Below are 20,608 nucleotides of genomic sequence, written 5' to 3'. Positions count from 1 at the left end.
TTTTTCTTGTTCAAGATGCTACAGAAAAAGCAGGCAGCTGGGCAGCAGGCAGGAACACTCAGTCTTTTGAAGGACTTTTATTTTATTAAGGTTGTCAGTGAAACCCTGAGATAACAGGAGAGACCTAGTGAAGTGCTCAGTGCAGGATTTCTTTATGGTTCACTCAGACAATAGCAATGCCTAACCTGAGAGCACAGCTGCCTTCTGATAGCCATGGTCCAGGTGTATAATTAGGGAAAGACACTGCAAGGAAAAGGGAGAGAGATTCTAAGTGAGCAAAAAGATGAGAGGAGAAGCACGGGGATGAACAGACTTGTCCAAGGTCACAGGGCACGTCAGCACTGCAGACAAAACTCACATCTCCTGACTCCCAATCCAAGAATCACCCAGACAACAGAAGCATGAGACAAAAGATGTAGCTGAACTTTAGGCTGTGTGAATCCAGGGCTCTCTGGGCTGCTCTAACTCTCCTTCTTTGCTGCTCCATCATTAAAAGCAAGCTATGATCACTGACTTGTAACAAACAAATAACCTTCCTTCCATGTCTGCAGCCATCACCCTCACAACTTACTTTGCAATTCTCCTCCCCAAGCTTCCACTCAGCCTGGATTGTTTGATGCCTGCTGCTTTTGTGAAGCTTTTGAAATTAATGCTTTAAAGCCTGTAAGAGCAGCTCAGAAGAAAAAAAAAAAGAAGACAGTTTTACATTTTTAAAAAGATGCTCTTATTCTCCTCACAGCTGAGTTTTGGTGGCAGCTTGTGAGCAGAATAGTAAGTGGGAGTTTTTGTTGTGTTTTTCCAGGCCAGTCTGTCTGGGCTGTGGATATCCATACTTTTCTCATTTGTTTTTCACTGCAGTTAGGCCTTTCAAAGTCACCTCTTCAGCAGAGGCTGCCCCTGTGTGGACCAGAGAGAGGGGGTACACAGTGCTCAACTGGTTGAGCTGGATTGTGCCACTTTCCCCAACTCTGGGGACAGAGAAGGCCCTGTATTTCTCCAGCTCCCTCTTCCCCTTCTCTAGTCCTTAGCCAGTCAAGAGTCTGTACACCTGCCTGTACACCATACCAGTGCAAATGTTTCTGTTTGTGATCTACACAGACTTTCTCCAGATGTGCTAGCTGTTCCTTAGGGAAGAATTAATTCTACACCAACAAAAGAGCTCATACTAACCTATTCCAAACAGAACCCTCCCAGAAAAGTCAAAGAGATCACATGCACCAAAAGGCATAATCCAATCCTCTGGAGAGCAAAATCAACTCTTGGTTCTACAGCTGGGAACCCACCCTAGTCTGAGTTAACACCAAGTGGATTGGGAATTTCAAGTCTTCATCATACTGATAACAACACCACAAATCAGATTAAATACCTCCTGTGAGCAAATGGGCACTGACATAACTGATACTTGAATTGTTGAGGCTTGTCTTGTCAGTTCCCAGCCTTCTACAGCAGACCTACAGTACCAAATACCAAGATTATAGATCCAAATCACCCCAGCACATTCCCTACACCTTACAACTGCTATCAAAATGCTCTGGCTCCTTCTCCCATCTCAAAATCCCCCTCAGCCTTACACATCGCCCATGCAGCCCCTGAGCAGCTGGCAAGGCAACAGATGACATGGACTGTAGCTGATCATGGCATCATGGAATTATGGAGTGGTTTGGGTGGGAAGAGATCTCAAAGATCATTTATTTCCAACCCCTCTGCAAAGGTAGGGATGCTACCCACTAAATTGTGTTGCTCAGGGTACCATGCAACCTGGTCTTGAACACATCCAGGGATGAGGCATCCACAACTTCTCTGGGCAACCTATGCCAGTGCCTCACTACCCTCTTGAGTAAAGAAATTCTTCCTAACATCTATTCTAAATCTCTTCTTTTAGTTGAAACCATTCCCTATGGCCTGTGTCTATCTGCCAGTGTAAAAAGTAAATTTTCCTCTTTTTTACAAGCCCCCTTTAAGTACTAAAAGGCCACAATCATGTCTGATAACATCTGTATGCTACCTGGGCAGCCCACACACATTTACAGCCTGGTAAGCTGGATGAACCCTTCTGCCAGAACTAGACACCAGTTTGAAGATCTCTCCATGGTTTTCACAAAACTTGATAGAAATACATATAGTAATTATAAACGTACAATATCTTTGAGGCTCCTATCTTTGCCAAACTGGGCTGAAATGTCCAAGCAATTAAAACTGCTGAGGGAACTTGCAGAGAGACAGATGGATAGGGAGACAGGATGATCACATAAGCTTTTTTTTTTCCCCTTGAGGAAAACACATTAAAAAGAAAAAAGAAACCTACCCAAATGCATTGTTTGTACTTATGAATTGTTATCAGAATTAATTTTTTATTTCAGTTCTTTCTCTGTATCAAGATAAAATAAACAAAAAAAATTAGTGATTTTGTTAATTTTGATTTAAAAAAATTGGCAGAAGATGATCTGTACAAAAGTGTACAAAAGTATAAAAAATGCTACTGAACCTTTTAAAAATTATTTTTCTTCAATAATTTTCAGAAAGACTTAAACTTTCCTCATTTTGCATTCCAAGAATTTAACTGAGAACCTAACACTGTGCTACACTGAATGCATTTTCTAGTTTCTGCTTCTTCACTAAAGTGGGAGAAAAAAAACCCACAAAAAACCCAGCATTGTACATTATAGACTAAAATATCTTGAAGAGAGATAATGAAGACTGTTGTTAAAGGCATTTGACTTTGATCATCTTTAGAGGGCGATAAAAAAAATGTAAGATTACCTTGGGAAAAAATACATATGAAATCAGGCAGATTGTAAGGCTTCTGATAAAACACCACTCTTGGCAAGCTACACTGGAGAGAGAAAAAAAAAGGCAGTTCCTCTGTCCATAATGTGTATTTTTTTTTAACATTTACAAATTATTTTTGACTTAGCCATGCAGGGAGCCTACTTTCAACCCTCAATTTGAAAATCATGGAGGCTTTATAAAGTCTTCCACCTGCATCTCTTTTTTGCATCACAGTTCTTTATCCTCTAAAGGATGAAAACCCTGGCATATAAAAACTTTGTTAAGCTGTCACTATCAATAGAGTAAAAAAAAATAATGGTTGACAAAGAAGAAACAAATTGCATCTTCGAATAAGTTTCCTTCATGCTCTTGTTAAAAGCTATAACCTCTGATGTTAACTAAATTTAACCCTTTCTGACCCTTGCGGTGGCCCTTAACCTTTTCTTTATTCTGCTTCCTGTGGCTGCTGAAGAAAACTGGCCCAGTCATTGGAAAAGAGCTCTCTGTTGCACACAAAGCCCCAGCCTGGCTGCTAGTCTGTCAGGAGGGATAGAATAGACGGGGAGGTCAGCACCTGTGCTGAGAAGCAGGTGACAGGGAACTGCTTGGACCATTCTAGGGCAAGTTGTAATAGTTTCTACCCTTTAAATATCGCACTGTAGTTTCGGGTATTCAAGGCAGCGAAGTTCACATTTTCTTTGTGAATGCAGACTTTAAACAAATTAATCTATTGCTGTTCAACTGACTGTAAAATTAGTAGATTTACTGTTGCAAAAAAAAAAAAAAGAAAAAAAGAAAAAAAAAAAAGAAGAGAGCTTTCACTTCCACTTTAATAAGGTCACGGATGTGTCCTAGGCTGCCAACAAAAGCAGCTTTTAAAATCTTCGCAGCTGAACCCAACAACTTGCAAAGGCTGTAGAACAATGTCTTCAATGTACAGTGAAAACTCCTCTCCCTACAGTCAAGATGTAAAACTAGACAGTTAGAAAACTTTCTATACTGTGAACTTTTAACTCTAATTGCATCTCACCCCAGGGACCCACAGGCTTGCTCTATGATTAACATTTTAACAAATTCAGTCAGCCTTGCTTTTCAGGGAGCAAAATTGGTTCTTTGACTGGGTTCAGTAATTCAGCCCAAGCAATTTAATGGCCGAGCATGCATCTTCAAAAGATTTGTTTTAATTCCCTCAACAGGGGTAGATTTCAGAAATCAAGCAAAACTTTATCTGCTTCAACTATATTTGTATATTCTGTGCAGGACATCAGTTAGCAGTGATCACTTACCACTCACTACAACGAAATTTTGGGGTTTGCTTTAATCTTTGCTGTCTCTTGCTAGAATAAAAATAGAGAAGTTTGTGTAGGAAGCAACTTTCAAAGGCTGTGGATGGAAAAGGAGTAAATGAGCTACTGCAGATCCAGAAATTTGGACCTACTACACACCCAGAATTTCTGTATACTTTAAATACATGTTTACTCTGACGTGTTCTCTGCCATATGGCAATGCTCAGCTCAGCACAAGGGAGTTTTTCATCTGAGTTATGTGCAAAGTCTTTCATAAACACTAACGGGAAAGGAACACTAAGGAGTGTACAGGGGAGGCTACAGCCCCTCTCTGAACCAGGGGTCTGCAGGAACACACAGCCACGATTATAACCAGCAGGAAGGTGGAGGGGGGCCATGCCAGCTGCCAGCAGGACTGGGGAGTGGGGAGGAGTAAGAGACTAAGAGACTCTTTCCAAGTCTTCCCCAAAGCTTCCCTGCTGGATTGCCCTGTGAAGGAGGAAATTATACAGAAAAAGCAGGAAAACAGAAGTGCACAGGGTAAGCAGCCCTCCAGATTCTCAGTACTTTTGTAAGCACAAGTGTGGAGACTAATCGCAGATTTAGTAGTAAGAGTGAAAAACCTGCTGTCCCAGGGCTACTGCTCCATGTCCAAGGGTCCCAGGCATTGCATAAACCCAAAAATATCAGTAATAAACTCCTGATGATCTCATTTGGCACTTGAAATTTTTTTTACCAGATATTCGTATGCACAGCTCCAGTTTAGGAAGCAGCAAGACATTCACCATGGACCGAGGAAAGACCAGTCCTCTCCACCCAGAGCCTGCAGGTATGAGCTCCTTGCAGGTGTAAGGCACTTCAGCAGCTTGCTTCCTGCTGCCACAAAATGAGTGATGAAGTCTGAATGACAGTAAACCATAGCCTCGGGTCTCCAGGTGAACACACACTGTCATCCAGCTAAGGGCATCCTCACTCTCTGCTGGGCATCAGAAATTCCTCACTGCACCCATCATGAACAGCTTTGGGGGGAGATTTTGAGTGGGGACTATGCTGGTGCTGGGTTGATGGCTAAACTGGATGATCTTGAAGGTCTCTTCCAACTTGGATGATTCTGTGATTCTTTGATTTTGAAAATAACCCAAAACACAGAAGGATTAGAACCACTTTCCAACATCCACAGGGAATACTGAAACCATCCCCCAGTTGTAACAACCAGATCAGTTGTTAATGTGGAAGAAGTTTCTCAGTAGCATCTTGAGCCTCACAGTAATTACTAACACTAATAACTTCCACACTAGCAAATCCCTGCACTGCTCATGTATGAGGACCAGAAATCTCTCCATCCACCCATCCTTTCCCTTCTCATATATTTGCATTTAAAATTAGCTGGGGAATGAAATGTCTACAGTTTGGCACAAGGTCTAGCAGAACAGGCCTTAATATGGCACAAAAAATAACAAAGTTATATATATTTTACAACAACTTTGTAAGTAAATGTCAAATTTTAAAAAAGAGGGGGGGAAAAGGCAGATGAAGATTAAAGATTTAAAAAGCAAATAAATGACTGAGTGTACTGTCAGGGGTGGGCAGAAGATGATGTGCATCAGGCAAAGTAGAAGGAAGAAAGTTATTATAAACTGCACCTATTATGATAGTGTCTTTCAAATAATTAAGACTGCAGTCTCACTGTGGCAGGCACATATAAAAACAGGGCCCCAGGACAATTACAGTATAAACAGACATGAGACAAAGAACAAGGAGAAAGATTATAATGAACTCCCAGAAAGATCACATTAATTGAGAACAAACTCCATTAGAAGGCTGCACTACTTCTTGGCACACTACACTTAATTAGAAAGGCATGAAGTAAAAGAAGCATCAGGTTTAAACTTAACAGAATTAAACAATGGGAAGAGAGAAGAGAGAAGGAATGCTTTCATGCAGGTAGTTTTTATCTCTAGTGAAGAGGATTATTAGCTTTATTGCTGCTACTAACACTGCTGGAAATTACCTGTCTTGTGGGGATGGTTCTCGGAGTGGCAATAGTCACTAACTGCAAGGGGGCTGCTGACACGCTCTCTTCTAATGCATATTGCAGAGCTGATGATGAAAAAATATCTCTCCAGGCCTCAGCTCTGCCAAAATTTCCCTTCATGCTTATTTAAATTCCACACTTGATTTCCAGACCATGAAAGGAGCAGTAAAAATCTTTTTTGTTTCGCCTTTTCTTATTGTGGAATATTTCACTCTCCACAACTGGATACTGTAGAATTTCAATAATTTATGTTTCAATAGCATCAAACTGAGATCCAGTTTTCTTAAGCATTCTACTGATGTGATGGTAATCCCTGCTCCCAAAGAGCTTAAAACTCTAAAAGCAAAGAGCCTGAGTGAAATTAAAAAAAAAAAAAAAAAGCACAAAGGAGCAGGATGGAAAAATTCAGCTCTATTTGCATATAATAGGAGAAGCTACAGTTGTGATTCAGGGTCTTAACACAGCTCACCATCTACTTGGCTAATTCTGTTATTGGCATTTTTCCAAATTCATTACTGCCAGCGAGGACTTTTAATGAGGATAAGGTTATATGAATGAACTTCATATTGTGAACTGATTTAGTGAAGTTTTCTGGGTTTGCACACAATTACCACTTGATGTCTTCCATGGAGAGCGAACCATGAAACAACGACAGACCTTTTTTTACATGTATGTATCACAATGACAAAACAAAACCAGCGAGCACATGAAACTGAATCGTTCTAAGAACACAGCTTTCAACACAAAATCATAAAGGTCAGGTTTTCATTGCATTTCTTCTTCCTGAACAGAAGAGGGGGAGAGGAAAGAAGGGTCACTTAGCTGTGGCCTAAAGCATATAAGATAAAAAGTTCTGATTATTTTTAGGCAGGAAAGACAGCTGCTTTCCATAGCTCCATTTTGTACTAAATTCTAAACACAAGCACACGTTCAGTACGGGTGTCGCTTCAGCTACTGCCCGGATGGCTAAAGAGCATCCCTCGATAGGCACGAACCCCTGGGCTCCGGAGAGAGGTCCTCCGCAAACTCCAGTGCTGTTCAGTGGCTGATGCTCAGCGTGCTCCTTACAGCTGGGGACACGACGCTTGCACATGAATTTCAGCTTCTCTTTCAAAGGCTCCTGTCTCCAAATTTGACGGAGGAGCTCGTAAACCCGAGGCAGAGCCTCTCCTACCAAAGAAGGTAACAAATCCAAGCACCCGAGACGCCTTCGGTCTGACTCACGCCGCTGCAGAGCCGCACACGCTGCTGACCCCTGCAGCACGGCTGTGCCGTGCGCTGCCCGCACCCCGCTCACGGAGCCCCTGATGGGGACAGGGACACGGGGACAGCTGTGTCACACAGCCCGGGGCTGGGCTGCATCCCCCTCTGGAGTCACCAGCTCGGGAAGGACACGGACCTGCTGGAGCGAGTCCAGAGCAGGGACACAAAGATGCTCTGAGGGCTGGAGCGCCTCTCCTATGGAGACAGACCTGGGGCTGCTCCGTCTGGAGAAGGCTGCGGGGAAACCTCACAGCAGCCTTCCCGTGCCTAACGGGGGCCTGTAAGAAACATGGGAACAGACTTTCTGGCAGGGCCTGTAGTGACAGGACAACGAGTTATTGTTTTAAACTAAGAGGGTAGATCTAGACTAGAGGTAAGGAATAAGTTTTTACAGGGAAGGTAAAGAAACATTGCCACAGGTTGCTCAGAGGGATGGTGGATGCCTCATACCAGGAAACATTCAAAGTCAGGACACACAGGGCTCTGAGCAACCTGATGAAGTTGAAGACGTTCCTGCTCTCCTGCTTATTGCAGACGGATTAGAGAAGTTGAGCTTTAAAAATCCTTTCCAACCCAAACCCAAATTCTATGATTCTATGCCTCAAAAGACCCACACAAAGTGCTCAGCACCCACACAATCCCCGCTGGCAGCACCAAGCGGCCCTGCAGGGACGGCCCCAGGGCACAGTGCGGAGCCTGTCCCCGCTGCGGCCCTCACACCCACGGCAGCGCAGCAAAGGCACAGCGGGAACCCACAGAGCCACGCAGGGAAACAGCAGCTCCCAACAACCGCACAAAGGGAACGGGGCACGCCAGGTGTGTCGGCCTGGAAACGCAGGAGCACACAGGCACATACGGACACAGGGACACACGGACCGCGCTCGCACGGCCGCTGCCACCCTGCGCGCTCCCGCGGCCGCTCCCACCCTGCGCGCTCCCGCGGGCGCGCACCGGCGGAGGCGCGCTCGCGCCCACGGGAACGCGCGGGGCGGGAGCGAGAGGCGGAGGCGCGTGAGGAGGAAGAGGAAGAGGAGGAGCAGGAGGAAAAGGAAAGGGGAGAGGCGGGGCGTGCCGCAACTTCCCGGCGGCTCGGGCCGGTCCCTCGGCTGCTTCGGCGGGCCGGGGCCGGCGGTTCGGCTCCATTCGGCTCCATTCGGCCCGTCCCGGCCGACAGGTAAGAGGGGGTCACAGGGAGCCACGGGCACGCGCAGTGGCCTCCGCGACACGCAGAGCCGGGAAGGCGGACACGACGGGGCACGGTCACACACCCACGTACAGCCCTTCTTCCCTGTTTACAGGAGGGACACCCACGGGATGCCGCCCCCCTCCCGTGACTGCTGCCCGGCATGGGAAGCGCGGCGGCTCCCGCGGTTCCCGGTGTGCCCGGAGCTGCCGCTCCTTAGAGCTCCCACCCAGCGGAGTCAGGCGGCCTTGCCAACGCAAGGAAGAGCGAAACGCACAAGGCGAAACACACGTGTCTTTGCTGTGTTAGGCAAAGAAAAACCCTTCCATAAAAAAGGAGTTGTTTTCTTTCAGACAGCTAAGGCTAGATTTATTAGATTTAAATAGCGTCTGAGAATGAAGGAGGATACCAACAACACCATGTGTTTAGCAGAGCAAGGTCATCATTTCCTTAAAACAAGCTGCTGTTCCATTGCTGAGATACTGTTACTTAATTTTAGAAATCAGTAGCTCTCAAGGGCAAGCCAGGCTCTTCTGAATAGAAAAAGAATTTAATTATATCATTCAGTATGGAGCAGTGATGTACCGATTGCAGACCAAGTCTGCGTGCATGATCCAGAGCTGCTTTATGAAGCCATTAAAAAAAATAAGGACATCATGGCTTTTTTGTGGCTGCACTGATGATACACAAAGATACTTGGGTGTTGACAGTGGGTGTTCAGTCATAGGGCTGTTGTCACAGCCAGACAAAAAGCTGTTTTTACAGGGGTCTGGACTGGACAGAGGCAGAGCCCAGGGCAGGAAGGAAAGGTAGCTCTACCACCTGTTTTTAGGCTGCTGTGGAAATCATGTTACTTCTCTTCCGTGCCCTGTGGCTGGCTTGAGTTCTGGATCTACGTAGCACACAGCTGTTATCAGACTGCCCTGTTCATGAACTCCTCTGACTCCTTCTTCAAGCAGTTTGCATGGACATTGTCCCTGCTGCTGAGGCATGATATCCATCCCAGGCTCCAGACTGTCCCCTTTTCAGACTGTTTATTCACAGGCAAGTCATTTTACTTGTTCCTGTGCCAACACTGCTTAGAATTATAAATAGCTTTTTATCCTTGCTGATGGTTTACACCTTTTCCATGTGTATGTATGCACATGGATGCATGTTTACACCATGTCATATATGTGTGCGTATATATGTGTATGCATGCATGTATTTATAGAGCAGAGTCACATTCCCTCCTGGGCAAAAAAGGTCTCACTCTTGCCAACTCCTCTGGTATGACATGTGTTTGGTTTCCTGCATCATCCTTGGCTTTTCCTGCAATTGCTGCCTTTTAAACAAAAAATAGGAAAACTGCAGAGAGTACTCACAGTTTGCTCTTTATTTCCTAAGTTTTTTGCAGCTGTTAGAAAATGGACGATTTCTGAAGGTCTGAACAAAATGCAAATAATGGGGAGCTGCAGCAAAATTGCCAGGGGGATTTCATGAACCGGGGAAGAATGGGAAAAAAAAATCCAGTGGAAGAAATGTCTCAAAGATGAGTTTCAGTAGTCTTCAAGCACGGGTATATTTGGAAGCATGTTTGAAAGTTTATAGCTTTGTGAGTACCATGTCAGGATAGATGCCTGTAATTATTTAGATTAAAATTTGAAAGTGAGAAGAAAGGAACTAGAAGTATTGCATTCTTTAAAGGAGTTCAGGCTCAGATTTTAAGATACAGAAGGTAACATCAACTCATACATTTTGCTCATTTGTCAGATTGTCTCTCTGGGTTAAATCCCTTTGTTACTGTAAAATGACTGTTGATTGATGATTCTGTATGGTAGTACCATGTATCATTTTAAAAGAGTAGTTACAAACACTAGGGTTTATTGAACTGGAGTCAAGTCTTTCTAATATAACTAGAAGAATCTGACTGATGGGGTAACTTGTTTTTTCTTCTTCCTCAGAATGACTGCCTTGTGCACAACGAAATATTTATGTCAAGCGGCCAGAAATGAGAGCAGATATGCAAAAAGGTTCTTTGGTACTCTTCTGCCACAGACAGCACAAAAGTGGCTCTTTTCTCCATTCTGGATAGTGGTACCTGACCCTAGGAAGTCAGCTGTGTTTGGGCTTACTCAACCATATTGTACAGATGAAAAATCTCACGCACAACCAAAAAGTAAAGCAGCATTTGGAAGCGTTGGGCGAAGAATTCCCTATCGTATTTTGCACGTAATCAACCAGGATGGGGAGAGCTTAGGAAACATGCACCGAGCAGAGGCACTCAGACTTATGGATCAGCATGGCCTGAAACTGGTTCTGCTTCATGAGAACGTAGAACCTCCAGTTTACAGACTAATGACTGGGCAGCAGATTCATGAAGAGCAGCTTAAACGTGCAGAGAAGAAAAAAGCAAGTCCAAAGCAAGGTATGTGCACTGTAAACACTACAATGCTGAGGACTGTGAAAAATGCTGCATTAAAAGTGGTTTCAACAGATTAAATCCTCTTACTTGTATTTGTGTAAATCCAAAGCAATGTCACTGCAGTCCACGCTATTAAGGATTTACAGTGGTGAAAATAAAATTTTGGATTAGTCCAGTCTTCCACAGAGAAGCCTTCTATTGCCCTCTTAGGATTTGCTATTTTGGCATCTGCTGACTTGTTAAAAAAATATCTTTATGTGAGTGAATATAACTAGGCTCTGGTTCCATGAGACTCACTGAATTTCTGTTCTTTTACTAAGGTATAGAGTGACAGGCAGTTTTTATAAACTAAGGACCAGATACACTAATATAATTATCTAGTTTGTCACCAGTAGTCATGAAACACTCTCTTCCTCATTTGCTGCTAGGAAGACAAAGTCTGGAGCCCTTTCTTGTACAGAGTAAGAGAACTTTTTCAGTATTTAACGCTTTTCAGTTTGTTTTTTTTTTTTTTCTTAGTACCACCTGCTCCAGCAGTTTAACAAACTGAGCTTGGCAAAGAGGTTTTAGAAAAGGCATGTGACCTTGTATCCTCTCATATCCTCAGGCTAACGAAGATAGCTATGCTTTGGGTAGAGTCCTGATTTTAGAGGAGAACATTATTGTGATAGTGAGTTGCTCTGTTCAAGAAACCACAAAAATATTATTCAGATGGTAACTGCTTTAGAGAAACTTGAAGGAGGAAGAGACTGTAGATATCATCATATATATATTATGTTCAGATATATTACAAGGCATTGTCGTACTTCCAGTTGAATATTGCACTCACCATTCAATAAAATGGGCTTGAGATGAAGAGCTAACGTCAGCACTTTTACCTTCAGCTGTCCTATGTGCAGAACACAGGAATTTGCACACTAAGTCCTTAATTCCAGATGCAATGCTTACCTGTTTGTTAGACCCACATTGTGGATCATGTGAACAAGACTGTAATTAAAAATACCTTAAGCCTTCTGACCCTGAGAGATTTTCCCTGTGTGCCTCAAACATGCACTCAGTCTCCCATTTGCAGCAGTGAGTGTGAGAGCTTCAAGTTGCCACCCTCTCAGGTGAGTGGTGCATGCTGAGACAGTGAGATCAGGATTCTCTGAGAAAGCAAGGAGGAGGGAGTCAAGGAGAGAAAGCACCATAAGCTGATAAAAGAGAGCAACAGGTTTGTCAAATGTTAAGCCAACAGACTTTCAGTTCTGTTTTAAACAGGGGTGGTGCAAAAGGAGTTATCCTTTTCTTCAGCTATTGCCAAGAACGACCTAGAGACCAAGACTAAACAGATAGCACAGTGGATTGAAAAGAGACACCATGTTAAAGTTACCATCCGGCAAGCCAAAGGCAGCAGTACAGACATGGTAAGTGCACTCCTGGGAAGTGGGACCAGTCAATGTCATTTAACAGCTGCAGCTGTATTGATCTTCCTTATTGAGTACTGCCACAGTTTTTGGTATCTCTGTGGAGATCTAGGCCCCTCTTCAAACACTGGTGAAGAAAAGTAGTCCCAGAGAGACAGTTCAAATACCATGCTTCCTTAACAATCCAGCTGGAGTACTGGCTTGGGCAGCAGAGTCTAAGCAGCTCCTACTCCTATGCAGCCCCACCCTGTTAATGGGGCCAGTGAAATTTTCTGATCTATGCCTTTAGCCAGCTCACCCACTCTGAAAACCTTACTTAAAAAAAAAAAAAAAAAAAAAAAAAGGTCTGTATTTTAGCTGTATTATTTCACCAACAGTTCTTCTGGAGCTGCATTTATGCAACTTTGGCTAAGGTTAGTTGTCCATTCCTACATGAAAAACTATTGGAATGGTGTTCCAAGACTAGCAAAATGAACATCACTAAAAATATTAAGCAGCTTATGGCAACTTCCCAGTATAATTGCAGGGCCTTGAGACTTCCTGTCATTCACAAAAATGGGTTTTTTATAAATATTCTGTGTAAGACTATTTTTTTCTTCTAGTGAATTAGGTGTTCTTGACGATTGTCTCAACTAAATTGCTGGAGAAAATTGTGACAGCATTTCATCCAAAAAAACCAATACTTTTTATAGGAAGCCAAATTCACAGGGAAAGAGTAACAGGAAGAACTGATGATGGGAGGGAACAGAACATTTCATGTCATAGTCCTGATTTACAGTGTCCTTGAAGGCTTAGTAATGAGGTTAGGAATTCGTTGTGTTACATGAATGCACTGTTACTCAGTTCAGTACTACCAGGTCCTGCTTACCTTAGGACAATACTACCCCTTAAGAAAAAAGCCTCATATAATAATATATCTGAATCTAGAGGAAGAGGAGGGTGCAGAGGAGTCAGATGGAGACCACTCTAATGGACACCCTTAAAGAGCAAAACACTGTGAGTCAGCAGTGCAGCCTAAATGTTAGGAAATGGCTGAATCCCCTCTAGTGACTTGCCTAAACCTCCTTATGAGTAAAGAACAGTTAGGAAAGGACAAGCTGAAGTGTTCAAACTAGGACTAGGAACTAGCTTGGTTCAGCTAATAGCTAAACTAAGCAGATCATGTTCTTACAGAGCAGCTTGAAATATTTTTCTACCTGTATCTGTGCATTCATTTAGTTCCATTTTTCTCCTCCTTTTTAGTTCATGCTTTTTGATCAAATTTTGGAGACTGTGTCTGAAAAAGCAACTTACCTTTCCAAGCCAAAAGTTGCTAGAGAAGGAGTGAGTACCTGTGTTTTCAGGCATATGTCTGACAAAGAGTTGAAAGAGCACCAGAAGATGGAAATCAAGAAAAACAATACAGTAAAGAAAGATAAAAATGAAGACTTGAAGTCAAATGAGTTGCATCAATGACTTTCTGAAGAGGTGTAAACAATATATATTTATTTAAAAATAAAATGTAAAAAAATTAACTTTATCTGAAGTTATTGTTGAGCTTTGCATTGGTCATTCCATTAAGAACACTGTCTCGGTTAACCTTTGCTACAGAGTCTGAATTTCAACAGCTGGTATTCCATTTTCTACGAGCTTATCTGCTGTCTTGCTTTCCATCACAACCTCATCCTTTCCTGGCTGTGTTTTGGGAGGAATGTAGCCACTGAGACGAGAGGCTAAGCTCCTCTTGGGACGAGAACGCTTTGCCTGGCAGAAATAGATCCAGAATTAGTAAACTTAATATATCTGTGGAGCAAAAACTACTATTGTAGTGAGGGAAAAAATAAAGTAGAGGCCAGGACTGCATTAGCTAAAGGAGCTTCATAAATTAAGAATCTCACAAATTACCAACATATTTGACCTGTTTTCCTGCTTGAAGTCACATATATAAAACAGGTAAAGTTTTCCCTCCTCTGCAGTGACAGGGTAGTGGTGAGAAGACTTTCCAAGAGTGTAACTTACTTTCAAGTTCAGCTTTCTTTTTTCAGGATCATGTACAACTGCATGTCTTGCTAGGCTCTGCTACAGTTACATAGAGCAGGAGGGAAAAAAAAAAAGTTTATAATTTCAGATAATGGGATTCAGAAAAGAACAGTTAAAAAAACACATACCTTCATTGCAAACACTTTTCCACAGCCTGGATAATCACAAGAGAATGGTTTTTTCTCCTCATGAAAAGAGAGGATATGGCTTTGAAGGTTAAATAAAGTTGTGTATGTTCTTCCACATCCTTCTCTGGGGCAGCGGCAGACTTCCCTCTCCACAGCATGTGTCTTTTGATGCTGCTTGAGGTAATCCTTCCGTTTAAAAGTTTTGTTACATTCACTGCAGACTATTGGCTCTAAGTGGGAGAAAGAAAGGCAGAGTATAAATAAACAACTTCTTACAGCAGCTCAGAATCAAACCCTGCTAGTCTATTAGAACAGTGCTAAAATCAACACAAAATGCTAGCAACTTAGAGACTTTAGGAGGATAATGCAGTAGGAATTATCCAGATCTGAAATCCTACATAAAACAGTTTTCTGTTAACTGAATCACAAACATAAGTTAGTATACTGAGCAGCATTTTCATCAAAGGTCTAGCTGGAGTGACAGCTGCTTCACCAATAAAGTTAGTAGACAAATTTGGGAGACTCTGACAAGCTGATGAAATGAGTACAGCAAGAACTCCAGATTAGAAGTTGGTTTCCTATTTGTATCATAAGTTTACTAATGTATTTGGAATTTACCTGCATGACTGACTTTATTATGTTTCAGAAGCTCTGTCCAAGTTTTTCCGATATATGAGCAGTTTTCCTTCTTGCATGCATAGCCTGTTGGATGGAACAGATGTTTACAATCCCAGAGGGTATGGCAAACAGTCCAGTTTTACAAGGGGGAACACTTCCAGCATTTGAAAATTAAAAGCCAGTTATTCCTTATCTCTTCCCGTATTGCACAGGAGTGGGATAAGAGACAATAAACAATCAACACAAATTAGAACAAAAGAAAATCCTAGCAATTTTATGTAAGAAATCTTACATCACTGACACCAGTTGTCCAGAGAGGCTGTGGAAGCCCAAGCCCTGGAACCATTCAACACCACTGGATGTGGTCCTCAGCAACCTGGTCTAACTGTCCCCACCTTGAGGAGGGAGCTGGACAAGGTGGCTGATCCTTTCTGACCTAAATGATTTTGTAAAACTCTCTCCTTGCTTCAGTAAAGCTACTTCCTCCCACCCATACCCTTTCTCTCAAATAGATGAGAATAACTAGTAATATATATTACTTCTATATAAATATTTGTCCTGCATATTATGAAGAAATACTGACCATACAGTAGTATTCCAGAGTCTAAAGAGATTCTACCATTCTATCAGGCAGGAACCACAGAAAGTCAACACTATTTAAATCCCAGGACTGGAATGCTCAAAAACCTACGAACAAGTCCTTGTCTTAAGAACAGGGAATCACAGCACAAATCACAGCCTTCTGGGTACTCTTCCTAGTCTGTTGGGTTTATTTGATTTGGTTTTGGTTTTTTCCTATCACTGGAAAGCTGGTTATCTGTCAGTGAAAGAATGGATAGGAGGGCAGGAGGATTAGCTCAAATATACATGGCCACATTCTGATGATTTCACATAAAAGCCTCTCACATAGGTTCATTAATAACTAAAAATACACATGGTTCTGCCAAGGCTCTATAGGAAATTTGTGGCAGAATTGGCAACTGATCATAAGCTCTGGACATCTAGGCTAATGCCTTTACTACCAGCCCATCTCCAAAAGATGGATTATCTACAAGGAAACACCTCAGGAGAAGAAATAACTGAAGTAATCCTGAGCTCTGCTCAGACTGCCACAAACACACATAACTGAACACTGCAATGTCCTGCAGTTATATCCCGCTTTACGATTCAAAATGGGTGTCTTGTCTTGTCTGGATCACCAGGCCCAGAACACTTTGAGATTGTCATGCATCCGTGCATACTCTGCACTGGAAGCAGTTCTTCTTCCTTTGCTGAAACATAACCTTAAAAAGAAAAAAACAGTTTTACCTTCATGGATCTTCTCATGCCGCTTTAGTCGACTTGGAGTAGAGAAACACTTTCCACATCCTTCTTTATTACATCTAGGTACAAAATAGCAGTAGTTTCATTTCTTTCACTGCATCTACCTACTTTTTGTTAAATCAAGAACAATTAAAATTAACAAAATAATTCAAGTTTCCCTTCACCTACAATCTGTGTGTGTCCCTCCACCTTGTAAAAGTAAATTCCATAATAGTTTTTCAATAGACTTGGATGACTTTGAGAGTTAGAACAATAGTATCATTTCCAAATATACAGCAAGTTGAGCTTTAGCTGAAGAGTCAAGCCTTGTATCATCTCCACACAGCAGGCTCTTCAAACATAGAAGGACAGAAAGTGGAAGGTTTAAGTGGCTTGTGCAGAACCAGCAGAGCACTGACATTTTTGGCTGTCATCCAACCATAGTAGTGCATTTCACTGAAGTGGAAGGAACACTCATGTTAAATGTGACCCACCTGTAAGAAATACAAGACTGAACTTTCCTTTTAGCAGATCTATAGTCACGTGTTACCCAAATGGAGCCGCAATGCACAGTTTCCAAGATTAGTGTCCAAGTCTGTCCTCTTTTTCTACATACTACTCACTACTCAATGTCAGGTCACTGCTTCTTACTGGGAAATAAAGGTAGCTGCATTTTTCATCACTGTGCAAGCTCTTATGGCTGTATGTCAAACTGTGAACTAAAATCTGGGGGGTGGGGGAGTGTTGTGTTATTTTTAATAAAACTGCTGGAATGCTGAAGTTACAGAGCACCAAGATTGTTGCTCAAAACAGATCACTGAGCAAAGGACTAGTACAAGAAATATACTTGCAGCCCTGACTACAAACTGATTTCTTTATTTTACTGCCACATCAATGAAAATGCACCTATTTTCATCTACAGTGTTTAAGTGTTAAAGTTCAGTATTAAAATTATCCACGTACTTGAAGGGAGGTTCATTGGTGTGGTGACATTGATGAACTTTAAGTTGTTGATGCTTCTTGAAAGACTTGTTACAGCCTTCAAAGTCACACTATTGAGGAAATTAAGTTTTGATTAGAGGCTAAATAATGACTGTTCAGTTCACGTCTTTGCTGAAATCCCAGTTATGGTATTTGAACTTACAGAAGTACCACATAATAGCAATTTGAAGTATTTCACCAGATACACAAGAAAGAGCTTGTTTAGCCTCCACTCTACAGTGCAAAGGTAATTACTCACCACATATTGCTTTTGCTGATTCTGATGCTTGCGCTCAATGTGCTTCTTCATGTTTGATTTTGTTCCAAATCTCTCATTGCACCCATCAGTTGTGCACCTGCAAATGAACTGCATTTTCAATTACTGCTGTCAATGACTTGTTCCCTAGGCAGATTAAGAAATCATTGTACAAGAACAACACACAGAAGAATTACTGAAACTCACAAGTCAAATACAGAAGTTTGCATTGAAGACATTCTTTAAAAGCCAGAGACTAAGTTAGCTTTTTAATAATGCATTCTTGGGGGAGATCTGCCCATTCCTTCAAGCACTTGTTACAGATCACTGCCGGAGCAGGGGGTTTGATCCCACCCCGTGTACGCACAGTTATGGCAGTGCCCATGACACCAAAGGCATGCATGCTCTCTACCACTGCCCTGTTTTAACTTCCTTTCCTCACAAAAACCGCACTTCAGCTTAAGAAGTAAAAACTTGGGCCTTACTCGAACGGCTTTTCTCCGGTGTGTGTGAGGAGGTGTCGGGCGCGGTGGAAGTCCCTCGTGAACCCTTTGCCGCAGCCTTCATAATCGCAAACATACGGCCTCTGAAAGAGAGGAGCAGTCGCAGGGGCAAACCCACCCCCTCGGGGAGGCCATCCTGCCGTCAGCGGGATGCCCCGGCCGCGCCCGGCCCGGCCACACCGCGCAGCCCCTGGGTGTGGGGCACCTCGAGCAGGTGAAGCGGCCTGCCCGGTGCCCCGCGGGGTCCCAGCGCGGCGCCAACGCCTCGCTCACACAGACCCCTCCTTCCCTAGCAGCCGGCGCGGCTCACCTCGCCCGTGTGCCGGCAGAGGTGGGCGGACAGCCGCCAGGCCTTGTTGAAGGCGGCGTCGCAGCCGGGGAAGGAGCAGATGTAGGAAGGGACGAGGGGCCCGCTCCCGCCGCTCCCGTCCCCGCCGCCGTCCCCCCGCGCGCCGGCCATGCCGCAGGGCACGTGACCGCGCGGGTGGGCGGGGCGGTGGCAGCGCGTGCTCGGTGGGGCGGGCGCGCGCGGGGCCGAGGGCCGGGCTCGGTGCCTGAGGGGCTCTGGAGTTGCTGCGGGCCCCGAGCGGCACCGGCAGAGCTCTTCCTGTGGCTGTGTGCCGGGAGTCCCCGCACAGGATCACAGAATGTCCTAGGTGGAAGCGACTCGCAAGCATCATCGAGTCCAGCTCCTGGCCCTGCACAACCCCATCCCCAAGAGTCACACCACGGGTATGAGAGCGTTGTCCAAATGCTCCTTGAACTGTCAGGCTGGTGCTGTGGCCACTTCCCTGGGGAGCCTGTTCCAGTGCCCAGCCACCCTCTGGGTGAAGAACCATTTCCTAATATCCAACGAAAGCTCCCCTGACACAATTCAGGCCATTCCTTCAGGTCCTGTCACTGGCACCACAGAGATCAGTGCCTGCCCCTCTCTTCCCCTCATGAGGAAGCTGTAACTGCAATGAGCTCCGCCCACAGTCTCCTCCAGGCTGAACAGGCTGAAGAGCAGCTCCTCACACGGCTTCCCCTCCACACCCTTCACCATCCTTGTTGACCTCCTTTGGATGTTCTGTAACAGTTTAATGTCTTTCTTACATTGTGGAACCCAGAACTGCCCCCAGCCCTGGAGGTGAGGCCGCCCCAGAGCAGAGCAGGACAATTCCCTCCCTTGCCCGGCTGGCCATGCTATGCCTGATGCCCCCCAGGACACAGGTGGCCCTCCTGGCTCATGTTCAACTTGTCATTGACCAGGACCCTCAGTCCTGTTCCATGGCACTACTTTCCAGCATCTCCTTTCCCAGACTGTATGAGCATCCAGGGCTGCCCTGTCCCAGGTGCAGAATTCAGCACATGGCAGAAGAGATCTGGCCACACAGAGATACACGTCTAATTCTGTGTTCCTTGCCACACATAACACTCTCCTGCAGTTTTAGTGACATAGGGGCTCTGCTGCCACCCTGAAAAGCATTTCATGGCTTTTGCAAAAGGCAAAAGTCCTGGAACAAAGGCTCTCTGAGCAGGTTTGGATTGGGTCCCTGCCTTGCCTGAGGTTGAATCTGCATAATGCTGGTCAGCCTCTGGTCCAGACCAGGGGAATCTCATGGACTCTGACATCAGCCTCTGCTGCATGCTGCTTACCACCTGCCCCAAAATTCAGATGTTTTCAGCCTAGGTTGTTTGGGATCCTATGGCAGATGACCTTCACCCTGGCCTGCTGTGTCCCCAGGCCACCTGAGGGCACAGCTAGAGGAAGAGGACATGAGGCTAAGGTGAGCTGAGTGTCTGTGATATCTTGCCGAGCACATTCCTGGTACAGACTTGGAGCTGAGGGAGCTGGGGTTGTTCAGTCTGGGGAAAAAGAGGCTCAGGGGGGACATTATAGCTCTCTACAACTGCCTGAAAGGAGTTTGTAGCCAGGTAGGGGTAGGCCTCTCTCTTCTCCCAGATAACAAGTGACAGGACGAGAGGAAATGGCATCAAGTTGTGCCGTGGGAGATTAGAATGTATATTAGGAAAAATTTTTTGGGAAATGGTTGTCAGGCTTTGGAACAGGTTGCCCAGGGAGATAGATGGTTGAGTCACCATCCCTGAAGGTATTTAAAGGATGTGCAGATGTGGTACTTGGGGACATAGTTTAAAGGTAGACTTGGCAGTGCCAGATTACTGGTTGGACTCAATGATCTTAAGGGTCTTTTACAACCTAAATGGTTCTATGAACACATCATCTGCTCTGTTTTGCTCTATTTGAGTTGTCACACAAGCTTTATTTTGGGTGACATCCTCCATCTGCTGCAATGCTCCCCACAGAGTGAGTGTGAGGAACAGGTTAAGAAAGCTGGAATATGACTGTGACAAGGGAACCATCCTGTGGAGAAAAAAATTCCCAATCCTTCTTCCTTGTTTGTGTCCTCAGAGCTGTAAAGCCTGAGCAGATGGCGGTGCTTGGAGCAGGCTG

General features: G+C 44.2%; 2 protein-coding genes across 4 annotated transcripts; one reads left to right on the top strand and one right to left on the bottom strand.

The window, feature by feature from the left end:
* Window positions 1-8,419: 8,419 nt before the first annotated feature.
* Window positions 8,420-13,865, top strand: MTIF3 (mitochondrial translational initiation factor 3). Of its 3 annotated transcripts, none has more exons than XM_066544861.1 (4): window positions 8,420-8,527; window positions 10,480-10,943; window positions 12,201-12,346; window positions 13,589-13,865. In XM_066544861.1, the coding sequence occupies exons 2-4, from the start codon at window positions 10,481-10,483 to the stop codon at window positions 13,799-13,801; spliced, it is 822 nt and encodes a 273-aa protein (XP_066400958.1). In that variant the 5' UTR covers window positions 8,420-8,527; window position 10,480; the 3' UTR covers window positions 13,802-13,865. The 3 variants fall into 3 exon arrangements, with proteins under 3 accessions (XP_066400958.1, XP_066400960.1, XP_066400961.1); XM_066544863.1 differs by lacking the exon at window positions 8,420-8,527 and adding an exon at window positions 9,954-10,094; XM_066544864.1 differs by lacking the exon at window positions 8,420-8,527 and adding an exon at window positions 9,954-10,130.
* GTF3A (general transcription factor IIIA) lies at window positions 13,803-18,613 on the bottom strand. The gene is made up of 9 exons (XM_066544860.1): window positions 18,464-18,613; window positions 18,136-18,236; window positions 17,654-17,750; window positions 17,377-17,465; window positions 16,420-16,493; window positions 15,112-15,195; window positions 14,494-14,723; window positions 14,345-14,404; window positions 13,803-14,089 (listed from the first exon to the last, which is right to left on the bottom strand). The coding sequence occupies exons 1-9, from the start codon at window positions 18,611-18,613 to the stop codon at window positions 13,931-13,933; spliced, it is 1,044 nt and encodes a 347-aa protein (XP_066400957.1). The 3' UTR covers window positions 13,803-13,930.
* Window positions 18,614-20,608: the final 1,995 nt, after the last annotated feature.

Source organism: Molothrus aeneus, chromosome 2 (genome assembly GCF_037042795.1).
Source record: "Molothrus aeneus isolate 106 chromosome 2, BPBGC_Maene_1.0, whole genome shotgun sequence".
Taxonomy (NCBI): domain Eukaryota; kingdom Metazoa; phylum Chordata; class Aves; order Passeriformes; family Icteridae; genus Molothrus; species Molothrus aeneus.
This window is presented reverse-complemented; position numbering and strand designations above follow the sequence as displayed.

Excerpts from the sequence above, each read along its gene's own strand:
- GTF3A (XM_066544860.1), bottom strand. The coding sequence starts at position 18,613 with ATGGCCGGCGCGCGGGGGGACGGCGGCGGGGACGGGAGCGGCGGGAGC. Across the intron at positions 16,494-17,376 it reads ACCAATGAACCTCCCTTCAA|ATGTAATAAAGAAGGATGTG; the intron begins GTACGTGGATAA and ends TTTTGTACCTAG. Across the intron at positions 15,196-16,419 it reads GCATGAGAAGATCCATGAAG|GCTATGCATGCAAGAAGGAA; the intron begins GTAAAACTGTTT and ends TCCATCCAACAG.
- MTIF3 (XM_066544861.1), top strand. The coding sequence starts at position 10,481 with ATGACTGCCTTGTGCACAACGAAATATTTATGTCAAGCGGCCAGAAAT. Across the intron at positions 10,944-12,200 it reads AAAAGCAAGTCCAAAGCAAG|GGGTGGTGCAAAAGGAGTTA; the intron begins GTATGTGCACTG and ends TGTTTTAAACAG. Across the intron at positions 12,347-13,588 it reads AAGGCAGCAGTACAGACATG|TTCATGCTTTTTGATCAAAT; the intron begins GTAAGTGCACTC and ends CCTCCTTTTTAG.